At 41.8% G+C, this 24979-nt stretch overlaps 1 protein-coding gene across 1 annotated transcript in view; it reads right to left on the bottom strand.

The window, feature by feature from the left end:
- The window catches only part of LOC130283202 (oocyte zinc finger protein XlCOF7.1-like), a 66529-nt gene that overhangs the window by 40949 nt on the left and 601 nt on the right, over nt 1-24979 (bottom strand). Inside the window, exons 2-7 of the mRNA XM_056532408.1 lie at nt 23795-23935; nt 23550-23684; nt 15958-16057; nt 9623-9714; nt 6058-6169; nt 1355-2263 (exon numbers count right to left, since the gene is read on the bottom strand). Coding sequence (XP_056388383.1) covers nt 1355-2263; nt 6058-6169; nt 9623-9714; nt 15958-16057; nt 23550-23684; nt 23795-23902 — 1456 coding nt within the window. The 5' untranslated portion in view covers nt 23903-23935. The remainder of the gene's footprint in view (nt 1-1354; nt 2264-6057; nt 6170-9622; nt 9715-15957; nt 16058-23549; nt 23685-23794; nt 23936-24979) is intronic.

Genomic DNA, 24979 nt, shown 5'->3' with positions numbered 1-24979 from the left:
AATAACTCATTGATTTGTGAGATATACATTTCTTTGTCCATTACCGTAACAAGACCCCCCTTGTCAGACATCCTGATCACAATATCATCATACGATGCTAGCTCTTTCAAAGCATAACGTTCTTTTTTGGTCAGGTTGTCTGATTTGGGTTGTCTTGTTGGAATGCTGTTGCCTAGGGCAACCAGATCCTTTTCCACCTCATTCTGGAATTTATTCATGCCCTCTGTACGAGAGGATAAAGGATAAAAGCCAGGATTTTTGTTCACATGCCATTTGTTAGTAGTAACACCACAATCATAAGGATTGTTACATTCCAATTCCTGCAACTCTTTGAGTACAATTTGATCTGAAAAAGAAAGTTGATGGAATACATTATATGTCAAATTCTCAGTATCTTCTGATGCAACCTGGGTTGCATCATCCGATACGCTATCCAAAAAATGCTTTTTAACCGTGATATTGCGAATAAATTTATTTATCTCACATAGAGTAGAAAAAATATTTAATTCATTTGTGGGAGAGAAATTCAGCCCCCTAGAAAGTAGAGACACTTGATCATCAGTTAAAGTTCTACTGGACATATTCATTACCCCACTTGTTTCTGAGCTTGACTCCTCAAGCGGGGAGTGTCCATGTTTGGTGTGTTTTCTCCCCCCCCTCCTGGGTTTTTTGCCTTGCGTTTGGCGTTTTTTGACTTTTTGTAATATGTTGCTTGACCAGGAGTGGAATTAGAGGTGGTGGGGTTATCTGATTCGCCATCTGATTCCATTTCTGATGAGCTGAATGTAACCTTGTGGTGAGGTATACGTTTCCTCTGGAATTTATTTCTCTTTAAGATAGATTTAGGTGTGTGCTCATATGAGAATTCCACAGTCTCACTGCTCTTAAAGTAAAGAACCCCCGTCTGTGCTGGTGTAGAAACCTTCTTTCCTCTAGACATAGAGGATGCCCCCTTGTTATAGATTCAGTCCTGGGTATAAATAGTATAGTAACATAGTTCATAAGGTTGAGTGTAGATTTGTTTTAATTGGGCTGAAAACAATCATTTGCACCCATAATCAATAGTAAATCAGAATTTTTTCGTTTTTCGCATATAGAGTAGACATGGAAGAGAATATAAGTTATTAGAAAAATAATAACCATCACACAGCTTTAAATGTTGTATTTTATTTTAATATTCCAAAATGATTTTTGTAAAAGAATACAAAAAACTGTATTTAACAAATTCTCTTTAAGAGAATATATCAATTGAAACATTCTGGACAATATCAACAAAAAAATATCTTCTCCCGTTTGTGGATTTTTTGGTGTTTATTAAAAGATGATTTATGAGTAAATCCTGACCCACACTGCAAACATGAATAGGGCTTCACCCCTGTGTGGATTCTCAGATGCTCAATAAGAATTGATTTTCGAGCAAAATGGTTCCCACATTCTGAGCATGAAAATGGTTTTTCTCTTGTGTGAATTCTCTGATGGGTAACAAGAACTGATTTGTGGGCAAATTTTTTCCCACACTCCAAACATGAGAATGGTTTACCCAGTATATGTATTCTATGATGTTCAGATAGAGTTGCTTTCCGAGTAAAACATTTTCCACATTCCGAGCATGAAAATGGTTTCTCCCCTGTGTGAGTTCTCCGGTGTTCAACAAGGACGGACTTCTGGGCAAATTTTTTTCCACATTCCGAGCATGAAAATGGTCTCTCGCCTGTGTGAATTTTTTCATGTTCAGTAAGAACTGATTTCTGTGCAAAGCATCTACCACATTCTGAACATGAAAATGGCTTTTCTCCTGTGTGAATTCTCAGATGCGTCTCAAGGTGATGTTTGCGTGAAAAACACTTCCCACACTGTAAACACGAAAATGGTTTCTCCCCTGTGTGAGTCCTCTGATGTTGTTCAAGATGATGTTTACGTGAAAAATATTTTCCACACTCTGAACATGAAAATAACTTGTTGCCAATGTGAACTCTATGATGTCCTACAAGAGTAGATTTTCGAATAAAACATTTTTCACATTGTGAACATGACTGCGCTGTATGGGGAGTCCTCTTATCCAGAGAAGGATTCTTTGTAAAAGTTTTCCTGCATTCAGAACAGGGGACTATTTCCCATGAATCTCTGCTGTAAAGGACTGGGGGTATTTTTGGGCCAGAAGTCCGTTCTCCATTTATATCTTGACTGATATCAGGATCCTCTACTTTGTAATCTGGAAATAAAATAATTTGTCCTTTATCTGGGTTCCTGATGCAATTATCTGCTGGAGAGAAAAAATAAAATGTCATTGTGAATTTTTTTTTTTTTTTTAAACATTCAGACCAAAAGCTTACATTTTTGTGTATCACAAACCGAGATAAAGTGATTCCCCCACTGACATAGAATACTCCTGTTGTAACAAATTAAAGGTTTAAATAAGATTTAAATTTGAAGATATCAAATTTAGCAGAATAATTAACATTTTATAACTGAAAAACTTAAACATAAAACAAATAAACCCACACCATGCATATAGAAGATACAACCATAGCGCGTCTCTTACAGCTTCCATGTTGCTTTATTTACTTCCATCAAGAGCCGGCCCATAAATACTTCTCTCTTCTGTGTCATTATAGGACACTTGCCCAGTTCTCAGCCATCAGACACTTGCTGTACAGAAGCCATGTGGACCACTGGAACCTGTGATGAACTCCTTGACTTCTATAGAAGCATGTTCGAGGAATGTTCTATGACCTGCGCAGACGTCAGTTCGGTATGTTGGATTTTATCATGCCTAATGCTTGTTAATCTTAAGCAAAGTTTTCTCCCCATTCAGAAAACATGCATGCTTGGGTGAGCGTGCATTTATATGGAGATATTAGGAGAGTCAGCTATCAGCCAACAGAACCCCATCTCCAGCCCGACTAGTTATGCTATTCACCATCCAACTGGTTTTATAGTTTAGAATAAGGTTGCAACTTTGTAACATGTATTAGACAAAGAAATGCCAAATTTGACATAATAACACCTGACAATTGCCGTTCTCATCATTCTTGTGCATTCATCACATTGCCTTCCTACCAGGGACAAAAGCACCTTTTCCATTCAGAGGCTGCTGCAACACTCCTTTCCCTGCAGTGTCTTTGGTTGTAAGTTCATTGGCCGCAGTGAAAGCTTTTCTGTCTAATAGGAATCCAGCTCCTCTTCGCACTTCTGTCTTCTGCCAGCTGATAATGGAAGTGTCCACGAGGAAGGCTATTTTTCATGACTGTCTGTTATGAGAGCATGTGGATAACACTTACAGATGACCAACACTGATCTTCTCTTATTATCTATTTGTAGGATTACGGTTCCTTTAAGAAATAAAATTAGTCTGTATAGAACAAAAATTTTTTTTTTTTTAAATTGGCCACAGGTCCTCAAACTGTCAGACAAACTGTTGGTAAAATGAAATATAATGACCAGTGCAGGCCCTAAGTAAGAAAAGCATGACACGGGGGTCCAAACAGCACCATGGATTAGTCATGGTCTATACTAGGCATAACATAGCAATAGTTTTAAAATATAACTCATACAGCCCTATAGTTTCCACTAAAATATAGGATCCCCCCCCCCCCCCGGAACCGTGATCGCGAGGGGACGATCCACTATAGAGATAACCAGAGGGCTTACCTCTGTTCCCTGCTGTCCCGTGGCTCTGTCATTGATAAAGCCTGGCTGGACTAGGCATCAATGGATCACAGAGCACAAAGATCAATGGAGTTCAATAGCACTCTATTGATCTGTATGAGGAATCTAATGATTCCTCCTAAAAGTCTAATAAAGTATATAAAAAAAAAGTTTTAATAAAAGTTTAAAAGACACACATTAACTCCTTCCATGTTAAAAGTTCAAATCACCCCCTTTTCCTAAATAAAAACATATTTGGTATCGCTGCGTGCATAATTATACGAACTATTAAAATATAACATTATGTATCCCATACGGTAAATGACGTATATGTAAAAAAAAACAAAAAAAAAAAACACAGAATTGCTATTTTTATAATATCCCAGAAAAAATAGTTAAAAAGCGATTCAAAAATCAGATCAATACCAAAATTGTACCGATACAAAAAACTGATTATGGCGCAAAAAATGAGCCCTCATACAGCCTGGTATGTGAAAAAAGCTACAGGGGTCAAAAAATGGCAATTAAAAGAATTTGAAAAAGTTCTGAGTTTTCTTTAAATTAGTAAAACATGACGGAAACGATACAAATCTGGTATTGCTGTAATCAGGCGACCTAAAGTATCAAACTAACATGTTAGCTCAACCACAAGGTAAATGGCGTAGAAAAGAAAACACACCTAATCTGCAAAATTATCTTTTACTATTTCAATTTCACTTCACCAATTATATATATATATATATATATATATATATATTTTTTATTTTTTGGTTCGGAGCATATGTTATTGAAAAATTAAAAGGTATCCTTATAGTAGGTAGTTATGGCTATTATAGGGCGAGGAGGAAAAAACTAGAGTGTAATCGCGAAAATTGGCCCGGACAAGTGGATCGTCATGAGGGACAAGTAGATTTTGCTCCGTTTTAGTCCCGTGGACAAGTAGTTTTTTATTAAATTTCCACACCCCTAGCCTCTATGAGTGGCAGCTATATAGTGCTCTCTGAGTGGCAGCCATACATTGTCATTCCATGGTGCTAGCCTCACAGTGCGGCTATAATATTGCCAGCCACACTGTGTCCTCTCAGCTAATAGTATGATGACACTGGGACTCTTATTGATTATGAGAATGGAGGTCAATTGTCTCCTGAATGAATGGAGCAGCAATGTGTATGCTTGACAGCTGTACAATTTGTTCTCTATGTTCAGAACTCCCATAGACAGTGAATGGAGCAGTGTCCCAGTATGCACACTGCCACTCTATTCACTCAAGGGACAATTGGACTCCGTTCTTGTGATTGATCATCCTCAGACCTCTACCATTCAGCTAGGTATCTGCTTTCCTGTGAATAAGGGATATCTTTTAATCTTGAGATAACACCTTTAAACTTAAAGGGGTATTCCGGGCAAAAATATTTTATCCCCTATCCAAAGCATAGGGGATAAGGTGTCTGATCGCGGGGGGCCCGCTGCTGAGAACCCCCGCAATCTCCCTGCAGCACCCGCATTCTATGCGGGGACTGCGTCTCTAGTTTCGGAAACCTCCAGGTTTCTGGGACTAGGGACATCACACCACGCCCCTTTCAATTCATGTCTATGGGAGGGGGCGTGACGGCAGTCACGCCCCCTCCCATAGACATGAATGGAGGAGGCATGGCGTGACGTCCCGTCCCCAGTCCCGGAAACCCGGAGGCTTCCGAAACTAGAGGAGCAGTCCCCGCATAGAATGTGGGTGCTGCAGGGAGAACGCAGGGGGTCTCAGCAGCAGGCCCAGCGCGATTAGAAATCTTAAATGTTTTTGCCCGGAATACCCCTTTAATGCTTGTCACAGGTAGCAATACAAGGAGAGAGATGACAGAAACAGGCTGTGATATTTCTTCCTGCTTTCACATGCAGCTCCCCCTTCCACTACACAGAAGGTCTCCTAAAACATTGGAGTTGTGACCCTGGTGTCACGAGTCTGTGAAATGAGTTTCAACAGATTTAGTCTAGAAACTTTATTTGTACCATTTGTTTAATGTTACCACCTACTACATGTGTGTTTGGCACTGAAAGCGTTATAGCTATTTCTTTCCACCAGAGAGATAACACTATTAACTTAACTTGAATTAACTTAACTGTAGCTGAACTGCAATACCTGAATGATCCTGTGGACAAGTGTGGCACTGTTAGGGAGAAAATAAAATGAATGAACATCTGGTCTGTTTTGTGACGAAATGACGCCGCCTATTAGCTAGATCCAAGACACAAGTTTCACAGAAGTAAAATACTGCTTAGAAATATTGCAGAGCAAAAAATGGGGAAAAATATATATTTCACCTTGGTTTGTATTGACACAGGAAGGTGTAAAATAAGAAAGTGACTGAAAATGGAGTATATGCAATCATTTAGTATTCAGTAATTATTAATTACCCGTGCTGACATCCCCAGGGATTTCCTCCTCTTTACATTGGAGATCACTCCTCACATATGTCTCTTCTTCACTTGATAAATCCTCAACTTTAATATCAAGCACCTCTTCATCCTAAGGTCACATGTGAGAAAATAATGCAAAAATCACAAAGAGCTAAGACTGGAACAAAAAATCAGTAACAAACAAGACAGCAAAAGACAACAGTTGCCTGAATAGTAAATGGTAGATATTTAACCCCTTAAGGCCTCAGCCCATTTGGACCTTAAGGACTAAGACAATTTTATTTTTACGTTTTCGTTTTTTCCTCCTCCCCTTCAAAACATCATAACTCTTTTATACTTTCATCCACAGACTAGCATGAGGGCTTATTTTTTGCGCGACCAGTTGTCCGTTGTAATGCCATCACTCACTTTACCATAAAATGTATAGCGCAACCCAAAAAATACTATTTGTGTGGGGAAATTAAAAAGAAAACCGCAATTTTGCAAATTTTGGAAGGTTTTGTTTTCACGCCGTACAATTTATGGTAAAAATGACGTGTGTTCTTTATTCTGAGGGTCAATACGATTAAAATGATACCCATGATTACACACTTTTCTATTACTGTTGCGCTTAAAAAAAATCGCAAACTGTTTAACCAAATTAGTATGTTTAAAATCCCCCTATTTTGAAGACCTATAACTTTTTCATTTTTCCGTATAAGCAGCGGTATGAGGGCTCATTTTTTGCGCCGTGATCTGTACTTTTTATTAATACCATATTTGCTTATACAAAAATTTTGTTACATTTTTATAAATTTTTTTGGGAATAAAATGTTATAAAAAAGCAGCTATTTTGGCCTTTTTTTTTTTTACGTTCACGCCGTTCACCGTACGGGATAATTTACATTTTATTTTAATAGTTCGGATTAGGGATCGACCGATATCTGTTTTTTAGGGCCGATACCGATAATCGGTGCAGGTTAGGGCCGATAGCTGATACCGATATTCCGGTATAAGTTATCGGCTATTTAACCCCCTGCGACACCGCTGCAGATCATGGATTTAAAGCGGGCACTTTAAATCAATGATCTGCAGTGGCATTTGCGGGGCCATAGGCCGCCGCCGCCACCACCCGCTTCTCTCTCCCTACCTGTCAGGGTGGTCCGGGCCATCCATCCATCCTTGCTGTAGTGTCCGGGGGCGTTCCGGGTGAAGAGTGAACTGGTCCGGGCTGTCCTTCTTCTCCGGCGGTCATCTTCTCCACTCCGGGCAGGCTCCGGCCTAGTACGCTGCATAGACGCCGCTGCGCAGTGACGCCCGTGCGCAGCGACGCACCTGACGTCACGGCCTGGCGGCGTCTATGCAGCTACTAGGCCGGAGCCTGCCTGGAGTGGAGAAGATGACCGCCGGAAAAGAAGGACAGCTCGGACCGGTTCACCCTTCACCCGGAACGCCCCCGGACACTACAGGAACGATGGATGGCCCGGACCACCCCCATTACGGGTAAGTTTAATTTTTTTTATTGACTCGGAGGGTGGGGGAGGGGCCCGACCGGTATAGCGGTATGGGCAAAAATCCATACCGGTATACCGCCCAGCATCACGGTGGGGGGTGCGACGCGGTGAGATGGGTCGGGGGGGTGGCGGTCGCGGTGCGGTGGGGGCGGTGCGGGGGGCGGGGCATTATCAGCTTATCGGCAAGGTAATTGCCGATACCGATAATGCCCAAAATCGTGATTATCGGCCGATAATCGGTCGATCCCTAGTTCGGATATTTACGCACGCGGCGATACCAAATATGTATATAAAATTATTTTTTTTACACTTTTTGGGGGTGAAATAGGGAAAATGGGACAATTTAAGTTTTTATTGTTGGAGTTATTTTTTTTAACTTTATTTTACTTTTATTTTTACACTCTTATAGTCCCCATAGGGGACTATTTATAGCAACCATTCAATTGCTAATGCTGTTCAGTGCTATGTATAGGACACAGCACTGATCAGCATTATCGGTCATCTTCTGCTCTGGTCTGCGGGAAGGCAGATCAGAGCAGAAGATTCCCGGAAGGCCGCGGAGCCAGGTGAGGGGACCTCTGTCTGCCGTGCAGGATGATCGGATCGCAGCGGCAGCGCTGCGGGCGATCCGATCATTCTGTTAAGTGACCGCGATGCTGAAGATGCCGTGATCTGTATTGATCATGGCATCTGAGGGGTTAATGACGGACATCCGCGGGGTTCGCGGGTGTCCGCCATTACTGCCGGGTCCCTGGCTGCGATCCACAGCCGGGACCTGCCTCGCATGATGCCGGCATCGCTCCGATGCCCGCGGTTATGCTCAGAACGTAAATGTACGTCCTGGTGCGGTAAGTACCACATCACCAGGACGTACATTTACGCCCTGCGTCGTTAAAGGGGTAATCTGGTGAAAACCTTTTTTTTTTTTTTTTTTTTTTTTAAATCAACTGGTGCCAGAAAGTTAAACAGATTTGTAAATTACTTCTATTAAAAAATCTTAATCCTTCCTGTACTTATTAGCTGCTGAATACTACAGTGGAAATTCTTTTCCGTTTGAAACACAGAGCTGTCTGCTGACATCATGAGCAAAGTGCTCTCTGCTGACATCTCTGTCCATTTTAGGAACTGTCCAGAGTAAATGGAAATCCCCATAGCAAACATATGCTGCTCTGGACAGTTCCTAAAATGGACAGAGATGTCAGTAGAGAGCACGGTGCTCATGATATCAGCAGACAGCTCTGTGTTTCAAAAAGAAAAGAATTTCCGTTGTAGTATTCAGCAGCTAATAAGTACGGGAAGGATTAAGATTTTTTAATAGAAGTGATTTACAAATCTGTTTAACTTTCTGGCACCAGTTGATTTAAAAAAAAAAAAAAAAAGTTTTTCACCGGAGTACCCCTTTAAGTTTTTTGCATCCTCTTCCTATGGCATTTGGCTGTCCAGGCATTCTGGGAGTTGAAGTTTTGCAACAGCTGGTGGCACCCTGGTTGGGAAACACTGTTTTAAGCTCTAACTTGGAACAGTTACAATGGGATCTGTTGTGGTGAGCAAATACATGTCTAATAAGCTATTTTCTTATAATACTTTACATTAAAGAAGATATATCATCTATAAAAACTTTATCCCCTATCCGCAAGATACATTCTAGATTGGGGGTGACCCCCAGCGATCTCCTAGGCTCTCTCCGGAAACATGCGTGTCAACGCCCACATTAAGCGGAGGCTGACACGCCCCCCTCCATATATCTCAATAGGAAAGCTATTCGGCTATCTTCGGCACTCCTATAGAGCTATATGGAGGGGGAGTGTCAGCCACCGCTTCGTGCAGGGGTCCACACGCTCTGTTCCCAGGGAGAGCCAGGGCCCTGTACAGGAGATCGCGGGGGGTCCCAGCCGTTGGACCCCCTGCGATCTAAACGTTTTTGTAGTTGATACTTTTCCTTTAACGTGTTTACAGATCTAAGTTTAATGCCATAATGTATGGTTTTTACGGACCGGTATACCCCTTTAAATAAAGAGATACTCATAAATCTTTTGTAGAGCATTTGGTAAGAAATCCACCTTATCTACCTCATGATCATGTGACACATTGTGATCTTCTCCTGTGAAATGCTGGGAATACAAAGGACATCTCTCAGGAGGATTTCGGTCCCTTGGTTCATCTGTAGGAGAAAAACACATTGCCTGAATACATCGGGTCAGATTTACTGCAGCAGAATTTTGGCACAATTAGCTCCAAAAAAGAAAAAAAAAGAAAAAAAAATTCTGGACCATTTTTTTTCTGCATCTGATAAGCAGTGGAGCAAGGTTTAAGAGGAAAGACTTTGTGCCACAACTGCAGAAGCCTTTGGCACAGTGTAAGCAGACTAAAAAGGTGGTAGAAACAGTCAATTAACCTGATCCACTGTAATAAATATGGTGCGTTCTTAGATGGTCAGTTTTAATATTTAAACTCCAATATTTATAAATAATTATGAATATGTATAAATGACTTTAAAAGATACCTGTCCACTCCTCATCCCCATGTGAGGGTCGGGGGATTGTTAAGCATTACATCCTTCTACATGTAATGATGGGAAAGTTGTTCTGTATGTTTTTGTAATAGGTTTTCCTATAAAATTTGCCAAATTCATTTTACCCTCTGCCTTTAAAACCCTTCCACTCCCGAAGTTGACAGAAAGGTTCTTTTGTCTTTATGTCCTTTTGACCTAAAAGAACCTAACTATTTCAGTAATTATTTTGTCATATTTGGCCTCTGTTCACACTGGCAATCTTAGATTTTGATCATGGTGTTCTGATATTTTTGACTGCAGGAACATTTACTGTTATCTCAAAATATGTCTTCTAATCCAGTCAACCCCATTAACTCGTTAAAGGGGTATTCCAGGCAAAACCTTTTTATATATATATATCAACTGGCTCCGGAAAGTTAAACAGATTTGTAAATTACTTCTATTAACCCCTTAAGGACACAGCCCATTTTCACCTCTAGGACGCAGCCCTTTTTTGCACATCTGACCACTGTCACTTTAAACATTAATAACTCTGGAATGCTTTTACTTATCAATCTGATTCCGAGATTGTTTTTTCGTGACATATTCTACTTTAACATAGTGGTAAATTTTTGTGGTAACTTGCATCCTTTCTTGGTGAAAAATCCCAAAATTTGATGAAAAAATTGAAAATTTTGCATTTTTCTAACTTTGAAGCTCTCTGTTTGTAAGGAAAATTGATATTCCAAATATTATTTTTTTTGGATTCACATATACAATATGTCTACTTTATATTTTAATCATAAAATTGACATGTTTTTACTTTTGGAAGACACCAGAGGGCTTCAAAGTTCAGCAGCAATTTTACAATTTTTCACAAAATTTTCAAACTCGCTATTTTTCATGGACCAGTTCAGGTTTGAAGTGGATTTGAAGGGTCTTCATATTAGAAATACCCCATAAATGACCCCATTACAAAAACTGCACCCCCCAAAGTATTCAAAATGACATTCAGTAAGTGTTTTAACCCTTTAGGTGTTTCACGGTAAAAGCAGCAAAGTGAAGGAGAAAATTCAAAATCTTCATTTTTTACACTTGCATGTTCTTGTAGACCCAATTTTTGAATTTTTACAAGGGGTAAAAGGATAAAATTTATACTTGAATTTGTAGCCCAATTTCTCTCGAGTAAGCACATACCTCATATGTCTATGTAAATTGTTCGGCGGGCGCAGTAGAGGGCTCAGAAGCGAAGGAGCGACAAGGGGATTTTGGAGAGTACGTTTTTCTGAAATGGTTTTTTGGGGGCATGTTGCATTTAGGAAGCCCCTATGGTGCCAAAACAGCAAATAAAAAAAACATGGCATACCATTTTGGAAACTAGACCCCTTGAGGAACGTAAAAAGGAATTAAGTGAGCCTTAATACCCCACAGGTGTTTCATGACTTTTGCATATGTAAAAAAAAAAAAAAAAAATTTCACTAAAATGTGTGTTTCCCCCCAAATTTCACATTTTTGCAAGGGTTAATAGCAGAAAATACCCCCCAAAATTTGTAACCCCATCTCTTCTGAGTATGGAGGTACCCCATAAGTTGACCTGAAGTGCATTACGGGCGAACTACAATGCTCAGAAGAGAAGGAGTCATATTTGGCTTTTTGAGAGCAAATTTTGCTCGGGGGGCATGTCGCATTTAGGAAGCCCCTATGGTGCCAGGACAGCAAAAAAAAACGACATGGCATACCATTTTGGAAACTAGACTCCTTGAGGAACGTAACAAGGGATAAAGTGAACTTTAATACCCCACAGGTGTTTCACGACTTTTGCATATGTAAAAAAAATAATTTTTTTTTTTACCAAAAATGCTTGGTTTAGCAAATATTTAACATTTTTAAAAAAGGTAATAGCAGAAAATACCCCCCAACATTTGAAGCCCAATTTCTCCCGATTCAGAAGACACCCAATATGGGGATGAAAAGTGCTCTGCTGGCGCACTACAGGTCTCAGAAGAGAAGGAGTCACATTTGGCTTTTTGGAAGCAAATTTTGCTCTGGGGGCATGCCGCATTTAGGAAGCACCTATGGTGCCAGGACAGAAAAAAAAAAACACATGGCATACCATTTTGGAAACTAGACCCCTTGGGGAACGTAACAAGGGGTAAAGTGAACCTTAATACCCCACAGGTGTTTCACGACTTTTGCATATGTAAAAAAAAAATATTTTTTTTACACTAAAATGCTTGTTTTCCCCCAAATTTTACATTTTTACAAGGGATAATAGCAGAAAATACCCCCCAAAATTTGTAACCCCATCTCTTCTGAGTATGGAAATACCCAATAAGTGGACGTGAAGTGCACTGGGGGCGAACTACAATGCTCAGAAGAGAAGGAGCATCATTGAGCTTTTGGAGAGAGAATTTGGCCATGTGCATTTCCAAAGCCCCCCGTGGTGCCAGAACAGTGGACCCCCCACATGTGACCCCATTTTTAAAACTACACCCCTCACGGAAGGTAATAAGGGGTGCAGGGAGAATTTACACCCCACTGGCATTTGACGTATCTTTGGAACAGTGGGCTGTGTAAATTAAAAATTTTATTTTTCATTTTCACAGACCCCTGTTTCAAAGATCTGTCAGACACCTGTGGGGCGTAAATGCTCACTGTACCCCTTGTTACATTCCGTGAGGGGTGTAGTTTCCAAAATGGGGTCACATGTGGGTATTTATTGTTTTGCACTTATGTCAGAACCACTGTAAAATCAGCCACCCCTGTGCAAATCACCAATTTAGACCTCAAATTTACATGGTGCACTCTCCCTTCTGAGCCTTGTTGTGCGTCCCCAGAACACTTTGCGCCCACATATGGGGTATCTCCGTCCTCAGGAGAAAATGTGTTACAAACTTTGGAGGCTTTTTTTCTTTTACCGCTTGTGAAATTTTAAAGTATGGGGCAACACCAGTATGTTAGTGTACAAAAATGTTTTTTTTTTTACACTAACATGCTGGTGTAGACCCCAACTTTACCTTTTCATAAGGGGTAAAAGGAGAAAAAGCCCCCCAAAATTTGTTAGGCAATTTCTCCCGAGTACGGCGATACCCCATATGTGGCCCTAAACTGTTGCCTTGAAATACGCCAGGGCTCCAAAGTGAGAGCGCCATGTGCATTTGAGGCCCAAATTAGGGATTTGCATAGGGGTGGACATAGGGGTATTCTAAGCCAGTGATTCCCAAACAGGGTGCCTCCAGCTGTTGCTAAACTCCCAGCATGCTTGGACAGTCAATGGCTGTCCGGAAATGCTGGGAGTTTTTGTTTTGCAACAGCTGGAGGTTCCGTTTTGGAAACACTGCTGTAGGATACGTTTTTCATTTTTATTGGGGGGGAAGGGGTGGTGGTGGTGGGGGGGGGCAGTGTACGTGTGTATATGTAGTGTTTTACTCTTTATTTTGTGTTAGCGTAGTGTAGTGTTTTTAGGTTACATTCACACTGACGGCGGATTACACTGAGTCTCCCGCTAGGAGTTTGAGCTGCGGCTGCTGCAGCTCAAACCTGAAGCAGGGAATTCACTGTAATCCGCCGCCAGTGTGAATGTAACCTGTACATTCACATGGGAGGGGGGGAAACTACAACTCCCAGCATGCACTGACAGAACGTGCATGCTGGGAGTTGTAGTTTTGCAACAGCTGGAGGCACACTGGAAAATACTGAGTTGGGTAATAGAACCTATTACCTAACTCGGTATTTCCCAACCAGTGTGCCTCCAGCTGTTGCAGAACTACAACTCTCAGCATGTACTGATTGCCAAAGAGAATGCTGGGAGATGTAGTTATGCAACAGCTGGATGCACGCAAGTACAACTCCCAGCATGCCGAGACAGCCATTTGCTGTTCCTGAATGCTGGGAGTTGTAGTTTTGCAAGATTTAGAGGGGTTCAGGCTGGAGATCACTGACAGTGGTCTCTAAACTGTGGCCCTCCAGATGTTGCAAAACTACAAATCTCAGCATGCTAAGACAGCAAACTGCTGTCTGAGCATGCTGGGAGTTGTAGTTTTGTAATATCTGGAGGGCTACAGTTTAGAGACCACTGTCAGTGATCTCTAGCCTGAACCCCTCTAAATCTTGCAAAACTACAACTCCCAGCATGCCAACACAGCAAACAGCTGTCAAGGCATGGTGGGAGTTGTAGTTTTGCAACATCTGGAGGGCGACAGTTTAGAGACCACTCTCTAAACTGTCGCCCTGCAGATGTTGCTAGGCAACAGACTCTGCACACGCGGCGTCATACTTACCTCCACCGCCGCCGTGATCACAGCCGCCGCCGCCGCCGCCGCTACTGCACGGTTCCCCCCGCTGTGCCCGGACACCGATGGGCGGGCATAGCGCGGGGAACCGAACTTTAACCCCCCCGCCCCCAGTCTGCTATTGGTCGGCCGCTCCGCCGATCAATAGCAGGGATAGGAGGGGTGGCAACCCTGCCACCTCACTCCTATCTCTTCAAGGGGGATCGAGGGTGTCTTGGACACCCCCGATCCCCCTTATTTTATCGCGGCGCCGCGATTGATGGGCAGGGGGAGAGCGCTCCCCCTGCAAACACCATAGATGCCGTGATCAGACTGATCACGGCATCTATGGGGTTAATGCTGCCGGGACCGGCGCGATCGCGGCCCCGGCAGCTGCGGTGGGACTCCGGCTGTGATTGACAGCTGAGTCCCACCCGCGATCTCCTGCGCTGCCCGCGGCAGAGCAGGAAATCGCTTGGACGTATGCATACGTCCATTTGCGCGAACGTGTAATTCGCCTGGACGTATGCATACGTCCAATAGCGGGAAGGGGTTAAAAAATCTTAATCCTTCCAATAGTTATTAGCTTCTGAAGTTTTCTGTCTAACTGCTCAATGATGATGTCACGTCCCGGGAGCTGTGCATGATGGGAGAATATCCCCATAGGAGCTGCAAAGCTCCTGGGACGTGAGTCATCAGAGAGCAGTTAGACAGAAAACAACAACTCAACTTCAGAAGCTAATAACTATTGGAAGGATTAAGATTTTTAATAGAAGTAATTTACAAATCTGTTTAACTTTCCGGAGCCAGTTGATATATAAAAAAAAGTTTTAGCCTGGAATACCCCTTTAAGGATGTAGGGTGAACCTGTGGCCCCAGTACCGGGGTTTGAAGCATGCTTTAAACCTGGTGGGTCCAGACTGCAATCAGAAGCCAGGACCCAGGGTAAATGCCAGACATCGCAGATCGGGCCGATGCCTGGCATTAACCCTTTAGACACCAATATTTATGTTAATTGCCATGTCTAAAATGGGTAACGTGTCTGTTAGCTCAGCAGAGCTGATCAGGAACACTGTGGTAAAACCATGATGTCTCGATCAGCTAAAAGGACGGCTGGAGAGCCCTTACCTACCTCCTCACTGTCCAAAAGGTGCTCTAAAGCTTTCAGACAGCCATTGCAGGCTGAAGCAGCAGAGCACCGATAACACTGATCAATGTTGAGCGATGGTATAGCCCCCTATGGGGGCTATAAAAAAAAGAAAGTGGAAAAAAAAAAATGTAAATTAGCTCCTCCCCTAATAAAATGTCACGCGAGTGCTCATTAGGCACAAGCGCTCACAATAACAGCATCAATGAATATTCAAATCCAGACGGCAGGCGCCCATCCGGCACGCAATTCAGCGCTGGAAAACCTCACATCGGTCTCCTGTTCACCCAAACTATAAACCGGCGTATCGTGTGGGTGAACAGTTGACCTTTTTCCTTTAAGGGGTTACACACTTTTTTGTCTCCATGTTTTCCCATCCACAATGACACGTAGTGAGGAGCAGTAGGGTTGACAATTTCAGTGGTGTAGAATGAGGAACTGTTGGAATGACTCAATATGTGATTTTCTGTACAGAATGTTGTGGTTATTACTCACTTTTGCTGATATCTACAGGAATTTTCTCCTCTTTACATTGCGCATCGGTCCTCACATACGTCTCTTCTCCTGGTACTACTACAATTTTTAGATCTTCACTCTAATTTGATCAGTTAAAAAAAAAAAAAAAAGCATAGAGATGTTAAAAGATCCTATCGGTGGTGTCTGAGTATGGACCACATCATTTCAAGTATAGAAAACCTAAACTATTCAGCACTGTAAAGACCATACTGCACTGCCATTCAATGCAATGGAATTCACTAATGGATCACAAATTTTTACTTTATGTCAATTTGTTTTAAAAGGTGAATATTACAATTGTTTAGTTTTTTTACTGAAGTGCTGATATGAACAGTGGATTGGTGGTGCAGTGACGCACATGCAGTTGATAGGTCAACCAGCAAGTCCTGGGGAGACCTTTAAGCACTAAGTTACATTTTACATAGTAACATACATAGTTCATAAGGTTGAAAAAAAAAAAAAAAAGACCAGAGTCCATCAAGTTCAACCTATATCCCTAATGTGTCCCTGCTGAGTTGATCCAGAGGAAGGCAAAAAACCCTCATACTAGAGGTAAAAATTCCTTCCTGACTCCAAATATGGCATCAGAATAAATCTCTGGATCAACGTTCTGTCCATATAAATCTAGTATACATAACCAGCGATGTTATTATTCTCCAAAAATGCACCCAGACCCCTTTTGAACTCTTCTACAGAGTTCCCCATGACCACCTCCTCAGGCAGATCACTGCTTTTACAGGAAAGAACCCCCTTCTGTGCTGGTGTAGAAACCTTCTTTCCTCTAGATGTAGAGGATGCCCCCTTGTTATAGATACAGTTCTGGGTATAAATAGATCATGGGAGAGATCTCTGTACGGTCCCCTGATATATTTATACATAGTTATTAAATTGCCCCTAAGCCTTTTTTTTTTCTAAACTAAGTAACCCTAATTCTGATAATCTTTCTGGGTACTGTAGTCCTCCCATTCCCCGTATTACTGTGCACATTAACCCTTTAGACGTGGCATTCAAAGTTGAACGGTGCCTCTAAAGTGAAAGTAAATCATTGCCGGTTAGCTCAGGGCGCTGTTCGGGATGTCTGCCACAAAATCACGGCATCCCGAACAGCTGTGACACAGCAGGAGGGTCCTTTACCTTGCCTCCTGGTGTCCGATCGCCGAATGACTGCTCAGAGCCTGAGATCCAGGCATGAGCAATCAAGCGGCAGAATCATTGATCATTGGTTTCCTATGAGAAACCAGTGATCAATATAAAAGATCAGTGTGTGCAGTGTTATAGGTCCCTATGGAAGCTATAACACTGCAAAAAAAAAAGTGGGAAAAAAAAAAAAATGAATAAAGGTCATTTAATCCATTCCCTAATAAAAGTTTGAATCACCCCCTTTTCCCATAAAAAAAAAAAGTATAAATAAAAAAAAAAAATAAACATGTGGTATCAAAGCGTGCAGAAATGTCCGAATTATAAAAATATTGTTAATTGAACCGCACGGTCAATGGCGTATGCGCAAAAAAATTAGTGAAATCAATGCAAAAATGGTACCTATAAAAACTTCAGATCATGGTGCAAAAAATTAGGCCTCATACCGCCCCATACGCGGAAAAATAAAAAAGTTATAGGGGTCAGAAGATGACAATTTGAAACGTATAAATTTTCCGGCATGTAGTCATGATTTTTTCCAGAAGTACGACAAAATCAAACCTGTATAATTAGGGTATCATTTTAATCGCATGGATTAAATAACTAGAGAATGAGAAGGTGTAATTTTTACCGAAAAATGTACTGTGTAGAAACGGAAGCCCCCAAAAGTTACAAAATGGCGTTTTTTTTTCAATTTTGTCGCACAATGATTTTTTTTTCCGTTTCGCTGTAGATTTTTAGGTAAAATAACTGATATCATTACAAAGTAGAATTGGTGGTGCAAAAATTAAGCCATCATATGGATTTTTAGGTGCAAAATTGAAAGAGTTATGATTTTTTAAAGGTAAGGAGGAAAAAACGAAAGTGCAAAAACGGAAAAAATCCTGGTCCTTAAGGGGTTAATGAATATATTAAATAGAAGAGGACCCAAGACTGACCCCTGTGGTACCCACTAGTAACAGTCACCCAATCAGAATAAGTACCATTAATAACCACCCTCTGTTTCCTATCACTGAGCCAGTTACTTACCCACTTACACACATTTTCCCCCAAGTCCAAGCATTCTCATTTTATGCACCAACCTTTTATGTGGCACCGTATCAAATGCTTTGGAAAAATCCAGATATACGACATCCAGCGATTGCCCCTGGTCCAGTCTGGAGCTCTCCTCCTCATAAAAGCTGATCAGGTTAGTTTGACCGATCCCTCATAAAGCCATGCTGATATGGAGTCATACATTTATTTGTATCAAGTATACAGTGGTCCCTCAAGTTACAATATTAATTGGTTCCGGGACGACCATTGTATGTTGAAACCATTGTATGTTGAGACCATAACTCTATGGAAACCTGGTAATTGGTTCTGAAGCCACCAAAATGTCATCCAAAAATAGGAAAAAGTGAGGATTAAAGAAAAATAAGTAGATAACTAATATAGATAAAGCAAATCCTTACATATAAAAGTAAGAAAGATCTGCTGGGAGCTGTAATCACTGTCTATGTAGAGGACAGGAGCTTCTTCAGGGTCCTGTACAGAACATACATTGTCCTAAAAAAGTAGAATGGAGCCGCCCTCACCTGGTGTCCAAAGGAGCAGGTAACCCTGGCACAGGTAAAGAGTAGTACAGAACATGTAATACCTCCTTGTACTGTAGGGGGCGCTACTAGACACCAGTCAGTGCATACACTTCAGTAATACAGGTGTTTTACCAGTGAATGTCCATTCTGATTGGTCAGTTATTCCAGTCATTGACACGTTTTGCAGATCTGGACTGGCCGTAGCATTGTATGTTGAGTCTAGTTTCAAGTTACAATGATCCAGAAAAGACCATTGTATGTTGAAACTATTGTATATTGAGGCCATTGTAAGTTGAGGGATCACTGTATTCCAAAATAGCATGTCTTAGAAAACACTCACTCACTTACACACAACGGAGGTTAAACTAACAGGCCTATAATTCCTGGGGTCACCTTTTGACACCTTTTTAAATATTGGCACAACATTTGCCACGCGCCAGTCCTGGGGAACAGTCCCTGTTACTATAGAGTCCCTGAATATTAACCCCTTAAGGACTCAGTGTTTTTCCGTTTTTGCATTTTCATTTTTTCCTCATCACCTTCTAAAAATCATAAAGCTTTCAATTTTGCACCTAAAACTCCATATGACGGCTTATTTTTTGCACCACCAATTCTACTTTGCAGTGACATTAGTCATTTTACCAAAAAATCCACGGCGAAACGGAAAAAAAAATAATTGTGCGACAAAATTGAAGAAAAAATTTCATTCTGTAATTTTGGGGGCTTCCGTTTCTACGCAGTGCATATTTCGGTAAAAATTACACCTTATCATTATTCTGTAGGTCCATACGGTTAAAATGATTCCCTACTTATATAGATTTGATTTTGTCGCGCTTCTGAAAAAAATCATAACTACATGCAGGAAAATGAATAAGTTTAAAATTCTCATCTTCTGACCCCTGTAACTTTTTTATTTTTCTGCATACGGGCCGGTATGAGGACTCATTTTTTGTGCCGTGTTCTGATCTTATTGGTACCCTTTTTGTGTTGATCGGACTTATTGATCGCTTTTTATTAATTTTTTTATGATATAAAAAGTGACCAAAAATACACTATTTTGGACTTTGGAATTTTTTTGCGCGTACGCTATTGACCGTGCGGTTTAATTAATTATATATTTTTATAGTTCGGACATTTACGCACGCGGCGATACCACATATGTACAGTTGTACAGTTATTTACACAGTTTTTTATTTTTATGGGAAAAGGGGGGTGATTCAAATTTTTATTAGGGAAGGGGTTAAATGATCTTTATTCACTTTTTTTTCCCACTATTTTTCTTGCATTGCTATAGGTCCCATAGGGACCTATAACACTGCACACACTGTTCTCTTATGCTGATCCCTGCAGAGCCATAGCTTTGCACGGATCAGCGAGATAGGGGCTCGATTGCTCAAGCCTGTAGCTCAGGCTTGGAGCAATCAAACCCCGATCGGATGCCACGGAGACAGGTAAGGAGACCTCCGCCTGCGTCCCGGCTGACCGGAACATCGCGATTTTATCAAGATGTCCCGATCAGCCCGACTGAGCTGCCGGGAAGCGTTTAGTTTCGTTTTCAGACGCGGTGATCAACTTTGATCGCCGCGTCTGAAGGGTTAACAGCGTGCTGCACGCCGCACGCTGTTAGCCCAGGGTCCTGGCTATCGTTAGCAGCCGGGACCGACCCGGTGTGATGTTTCACACCGGGACCAGGCTCAGGGCGTACAGGTACGCCCTGAGTCCTTAAGAGGTTAAAAATAGGGGTCTGTCTCTTACATTACTTAATTCCTTTAGAACATGAGGGTGAATGCATCTGGACCTGGTGATTTGTCTATTTAGATTTTTTGTAGGTGGCACTGTACTTCTTCCTGGGTTAGACAGGTGACCTGTACTGAGGAGTTTACCTTATCACACTGTATTTCACCTGGCATTTCATTTTCCTCGGTGAATTCAGTGGAAAATAACTTGTTTAATATATTTGCTTTTTCCTGATCCCCGTCTATAATTTCTAGACATGTGCAATTCGGTTCTGCACGAATGTCTAATTTACCGAATTTTACCGTTTTCAGGCATTCGGACCAATCCGAATGCACGAAAACATATTTTGAACATTCCCGAATAGCCACGATAATACGAATAGCAAAATAATGAATGCATTCGTTATCCATAAACGAACGTAAAGAATTCATTCTAATAACAAAAAAATAATTAAAAAAAAATTGTATTTAACGAAATGTATCTTTTTTATTATGAAATGTTTATTCATTTTTAAACAGGGATCAATTTATGTGAGCGGGTAAAGCACTAAAAATGTAGCCGACAATAATAAAAATGTAGTGTGTGCGTGTTTTTTCACTTTTTTTCAAATTTTTTTTTAGGTAGTACTACTACTCCCAGCATGGAACACACTGTTCCATGATGGGAGTAGTAGTTACCTGTACTAATTGACAGATCACCGGGGTCCCTTGCGATCCTCTTCTATGGTCCCCTGCACTCATGTATATATACACATATTCATATTTCCCGCAGAGCTGTGATTGGCCAGATGGTTCCAGCCAATCACAGCTCTCTGTGAGAAATAGGAATATGTGTATATATACGGCCGTGCAGGGGACCATAGGAGAGCGGCCGCCGCATCCATACATTATACAGGAGGATCACAGCGGGTTACAGGAGTGATACCTGCAGTTATCTTTCCTTAACTACAAGTACTACTACTCCCAACATGGAGTACACTCTGCTCCATGTTGGGAGCTGTAGTACCTGCATTAATAGACAGATCACAGCGGGTGTCAGAAGTTACACTCGCTGCGATATGTCTATTAATGCAGGTACTACAGCTCCCAGCATGGAGCAGAGTGTGCTCCATGTTGGGAGTATTAGTACCTGCAGTAAGGGACAGATCCCAGGGATGTCACTCCTCCTGACACCCGCTGTGATCGCCCTTATGTGAATGTCGTGATCAGCTGTTCTCAGGGCTACAGAGCCGGGAGAACAGCTGACGCTGAGCCGTAGGTATACATCGTATATCTACTGCCCAGCAAGAACCTACAGTGAGCCTGCAATGTGTATACAGTATACACATTGCTGGCTCACTTAACCCTTTGCTGAGCGCTATGTGCAAGCCCAGCAAGGAAAGAGTTAACTTACACTGCCGGACAGTGTAGGTTAACCCTTTGGGCGGTATACACTATATACAGCTATCTATAGATAGCTGTATATAGTGTATACAGAAGACGAAGTCCGCTTACTTCCCTCGAGTACCGGGCAGGTCCATGTAGCTCCGCCCCCTAGTGATGATCTCATTAGGGGGCGGAGCTACAGAAGGGAACAAGGCTAGTTAATCTGAAGCTCTGTTCACATTGTCCGTTTTGTATAATTTGAACAGACCCTTCTGGCAGTGTCTACCCAGACAGGGAGTCTCCAGCTGTTGCTAAACTACAATTCCCAGCATGCCCAGACAGCCAAAGGCTGTCTGGGCATGCTGGGAGTTGTAGTTTTGCACCAATTGGTGGCTCCCTGTTTGGGTAGACATTGCATCAAGGGTGCTCTCCCCAGCAGACAGCGCCAAAAATGTCATAACCAATTTTTTGTGTTTTTTTTTTCTTTTTTTCTCGTTTCAGATCCGTGTATGCAGAGGATTACTGCGGATTTGATGGATTACGGCGGATTATTATTTTTTTCTTTTAATAAAATGGTTAACGAGGGCTGTGGGGGAGTGTTTTTTTTAAATAAAATAATTTTTCCAATGTGTTGTGTTTTTTTTTTTAATTTTCTGGCTTAGTAGTGGAAGCTGTCTTATTGACTGAATCCATTACTAAGCCAGGGCTTAGTGCTAGCCCCAAAAACAGCTAGCGCTAACCCCCAATTGTTACCCCGGTACCAACAGGCCCGGAGCGTCAAAAATGGCGCTCCTGGGCCTATGCGGTAACAGGCTGGCGTTATTTAGGCTGGGGAGGGCCAGTAACAATGGTCCTCGCCCACCCTGGTAACGTCAGGCTGTTGCTGTTTGGTTGGTATTGTGCTGAGAATGAAAATACGGGGAACCCTATGCATTTTTTATTTTATCCGCTGGGATCTGTCCCTTACTGCAGGTACTAATACTCCATGCTGGGAGCTGTAGTACCTGCATTAATAGACATATCGCAGCGAGTGTAACTTCTGAAACCCGCTGCGATCTGTCTATTAATCCAGGTACTACAGCTCCCAGCATGGAGCAGAGTGTACTCCATGTTGGAAGTAGTAGTACTTGTAGTAAAAGAAAGATCACTGCGGGTATCACTCATGACGCCCGCTGTGATGCTCCTGTATAATGTATGGATGCGGAGGCCGCTCTACTATGGTCCCCTACTATAGTGCTTTACCCGCTCACATAAATTGATTCCTGTTTAAAAATTAATAAACATTTCATAATAAAAAAGATACATTTCCTTAGATACAATTTTTTCCATCACTACTGTATCTTTTTTATAATAATTTTTTTATGGTACCCTATGAAATTTTAATAAAAAAGGCATCTCCATAATTTTGTATTCCAAAAAAGAATAAAAAGATTTATCGAATATACCCGAATACCGAATGTATCTAAAAAATCAAACCGAACACCCTAATACCGAATGTATCCGAAAAATCAAAACCGAAAATATTACCGAACCAAAATTTTTTTTACAAAACTAAACAAAAATTTCATTCATTTCAAGGGCCAACACTTTCATTTTTAACCTTTTTGCTACTTATAGATAAAGTAGTTAAAGAATATTTTGGGGTTAGTTTTACTTTTTTTTTTGGCAATGAGTCTTTCTGTCTCTATTTTTGCGGCTTTTATCTGTTTATTAAATTTTTCTCTTTAGCTTTTTAATGCGTCACATCAGCGCTCACCTCTCCAGTCAGCAGCTCAATGATCTTGTTGGTGAGATCTAGGATCTTGTTCTCATTGTTCTTCTCCTTAATGGGGCTCTGGGTCCTGCTCTTACCCCCTGACACAGCAGATGTCTTCTTTACTATTGTGTAATCCTGTGTATGGAGACAAATACTAGAAATGTAACTATAAACATTCCTCCACAATTGTTTGGTCTAATCAGATTGGAGTGATGTCATGTGATATCATTCCCATAATCCCTCACCTCACCAGTCAGCAGATAGATGATCTCTATGGTCAGGTTTAATATCCTCTTGGCTAAGTCGTCTTTGTCCTTATCCATCCTTGGTGGGTTGGTCAGAAATAGGACCATTGCTTTGTCGAGGGGATTTCAGCAAGATGAATTCTTAAGAGAAGGAACATAAGCAGAGCACACCATAAGTGTATTATAGCATTATGTATATACACACTGCTTATACAAGATAATAGAGGTGCTGTTAAACCCCTTCCTGCCCTATGACCTAAATTAACATCATAGCGATCTGCACCTTAAAGGGGTACACCTCCCCTAGATAGGGAATAAGATGTCTGATCGCAGAGGTCCTGCGGCTGGCGACCCCTGCGATTTCCTGGCTGCATCCGGCATTCGTATAGAGCATCGGGTGCACTGCTGAAGGCTCGAGTCACGGTAACGCTCCCTCGTGACATCACAGCCACACCCCCTCAATGCAAGTCTATGGGAGGGGGCATGATGCCCCCTCCCATAGACTTGCATTGAGGGGGCGTGGCCATTAAGTCACAAGCCACCGCATCGACAGCCATCCGGGACGGAGCGATGTCCGCCCCATACACCGGATGTCTGGGGTGCCGAAGCCGAGATCGCGGGGGTCTCATTGGATAGGGGATTTACGTCATACTGTGCGATCTGTCTGTGAAGCGAGCTCAGGAGCTGCGCTCGCTTCATAGATTATGAGGACCGCCTGCTATCGGCACCTGGGACACACCGCTAAGGACGGACATCTGCCTGATCCATTAACCATTTAGATGCTGAGATCAATGTTGATTACGGCATCTAAAGGCTATAGGGACAGTTGCCGGTGGGTTCGGTGCTCTCAACAAACCAACGCAGCACATTAGTTAAAATGGCGGCCAAAGGGCTCCTCAGGCAGACTGTTCTAGTAGAGCATCGATATCACTAAGCAACGCTATGCTAAGGGATTATATTGCACAGTGAATGCAATCCATGATTGCTTATATTAGGGCTTGACAAATCCCAAATTTCATGGTGGTGGGCATCCAGGTTTTTGTCATTCTTTTAAAAACCAAAAACAAAACTGCTTTACTTACCTTCGCCTATGTTCCCTCGCTGATCCCCAGTTCTACCTGTGGTCAGTTCTGGTGTTATATGAGCAGCGGACATCAGGTGACTGATGCAGCCAATCAGCAGCCT

Source organism: Hyla sarda, chromosome 7 (genome assembly GCF_029499605.1).
Source record: "Hyla sarda isolate aHylSar1 chromosome 7, aHylSar1.hap1, whole genome shotgun sequence".
Classification (NCBI taxonomy): Eukaryota; Metazoa; Chordata; class Amphibia; order Anura; family Hylidae; genus Hyla; species Hyla sarda.
The sequence above is the reverse complement of the archived record's forward strand: the minus strand, read 5'-3'. Positions and strand labels throughout refer to the sequence as shown.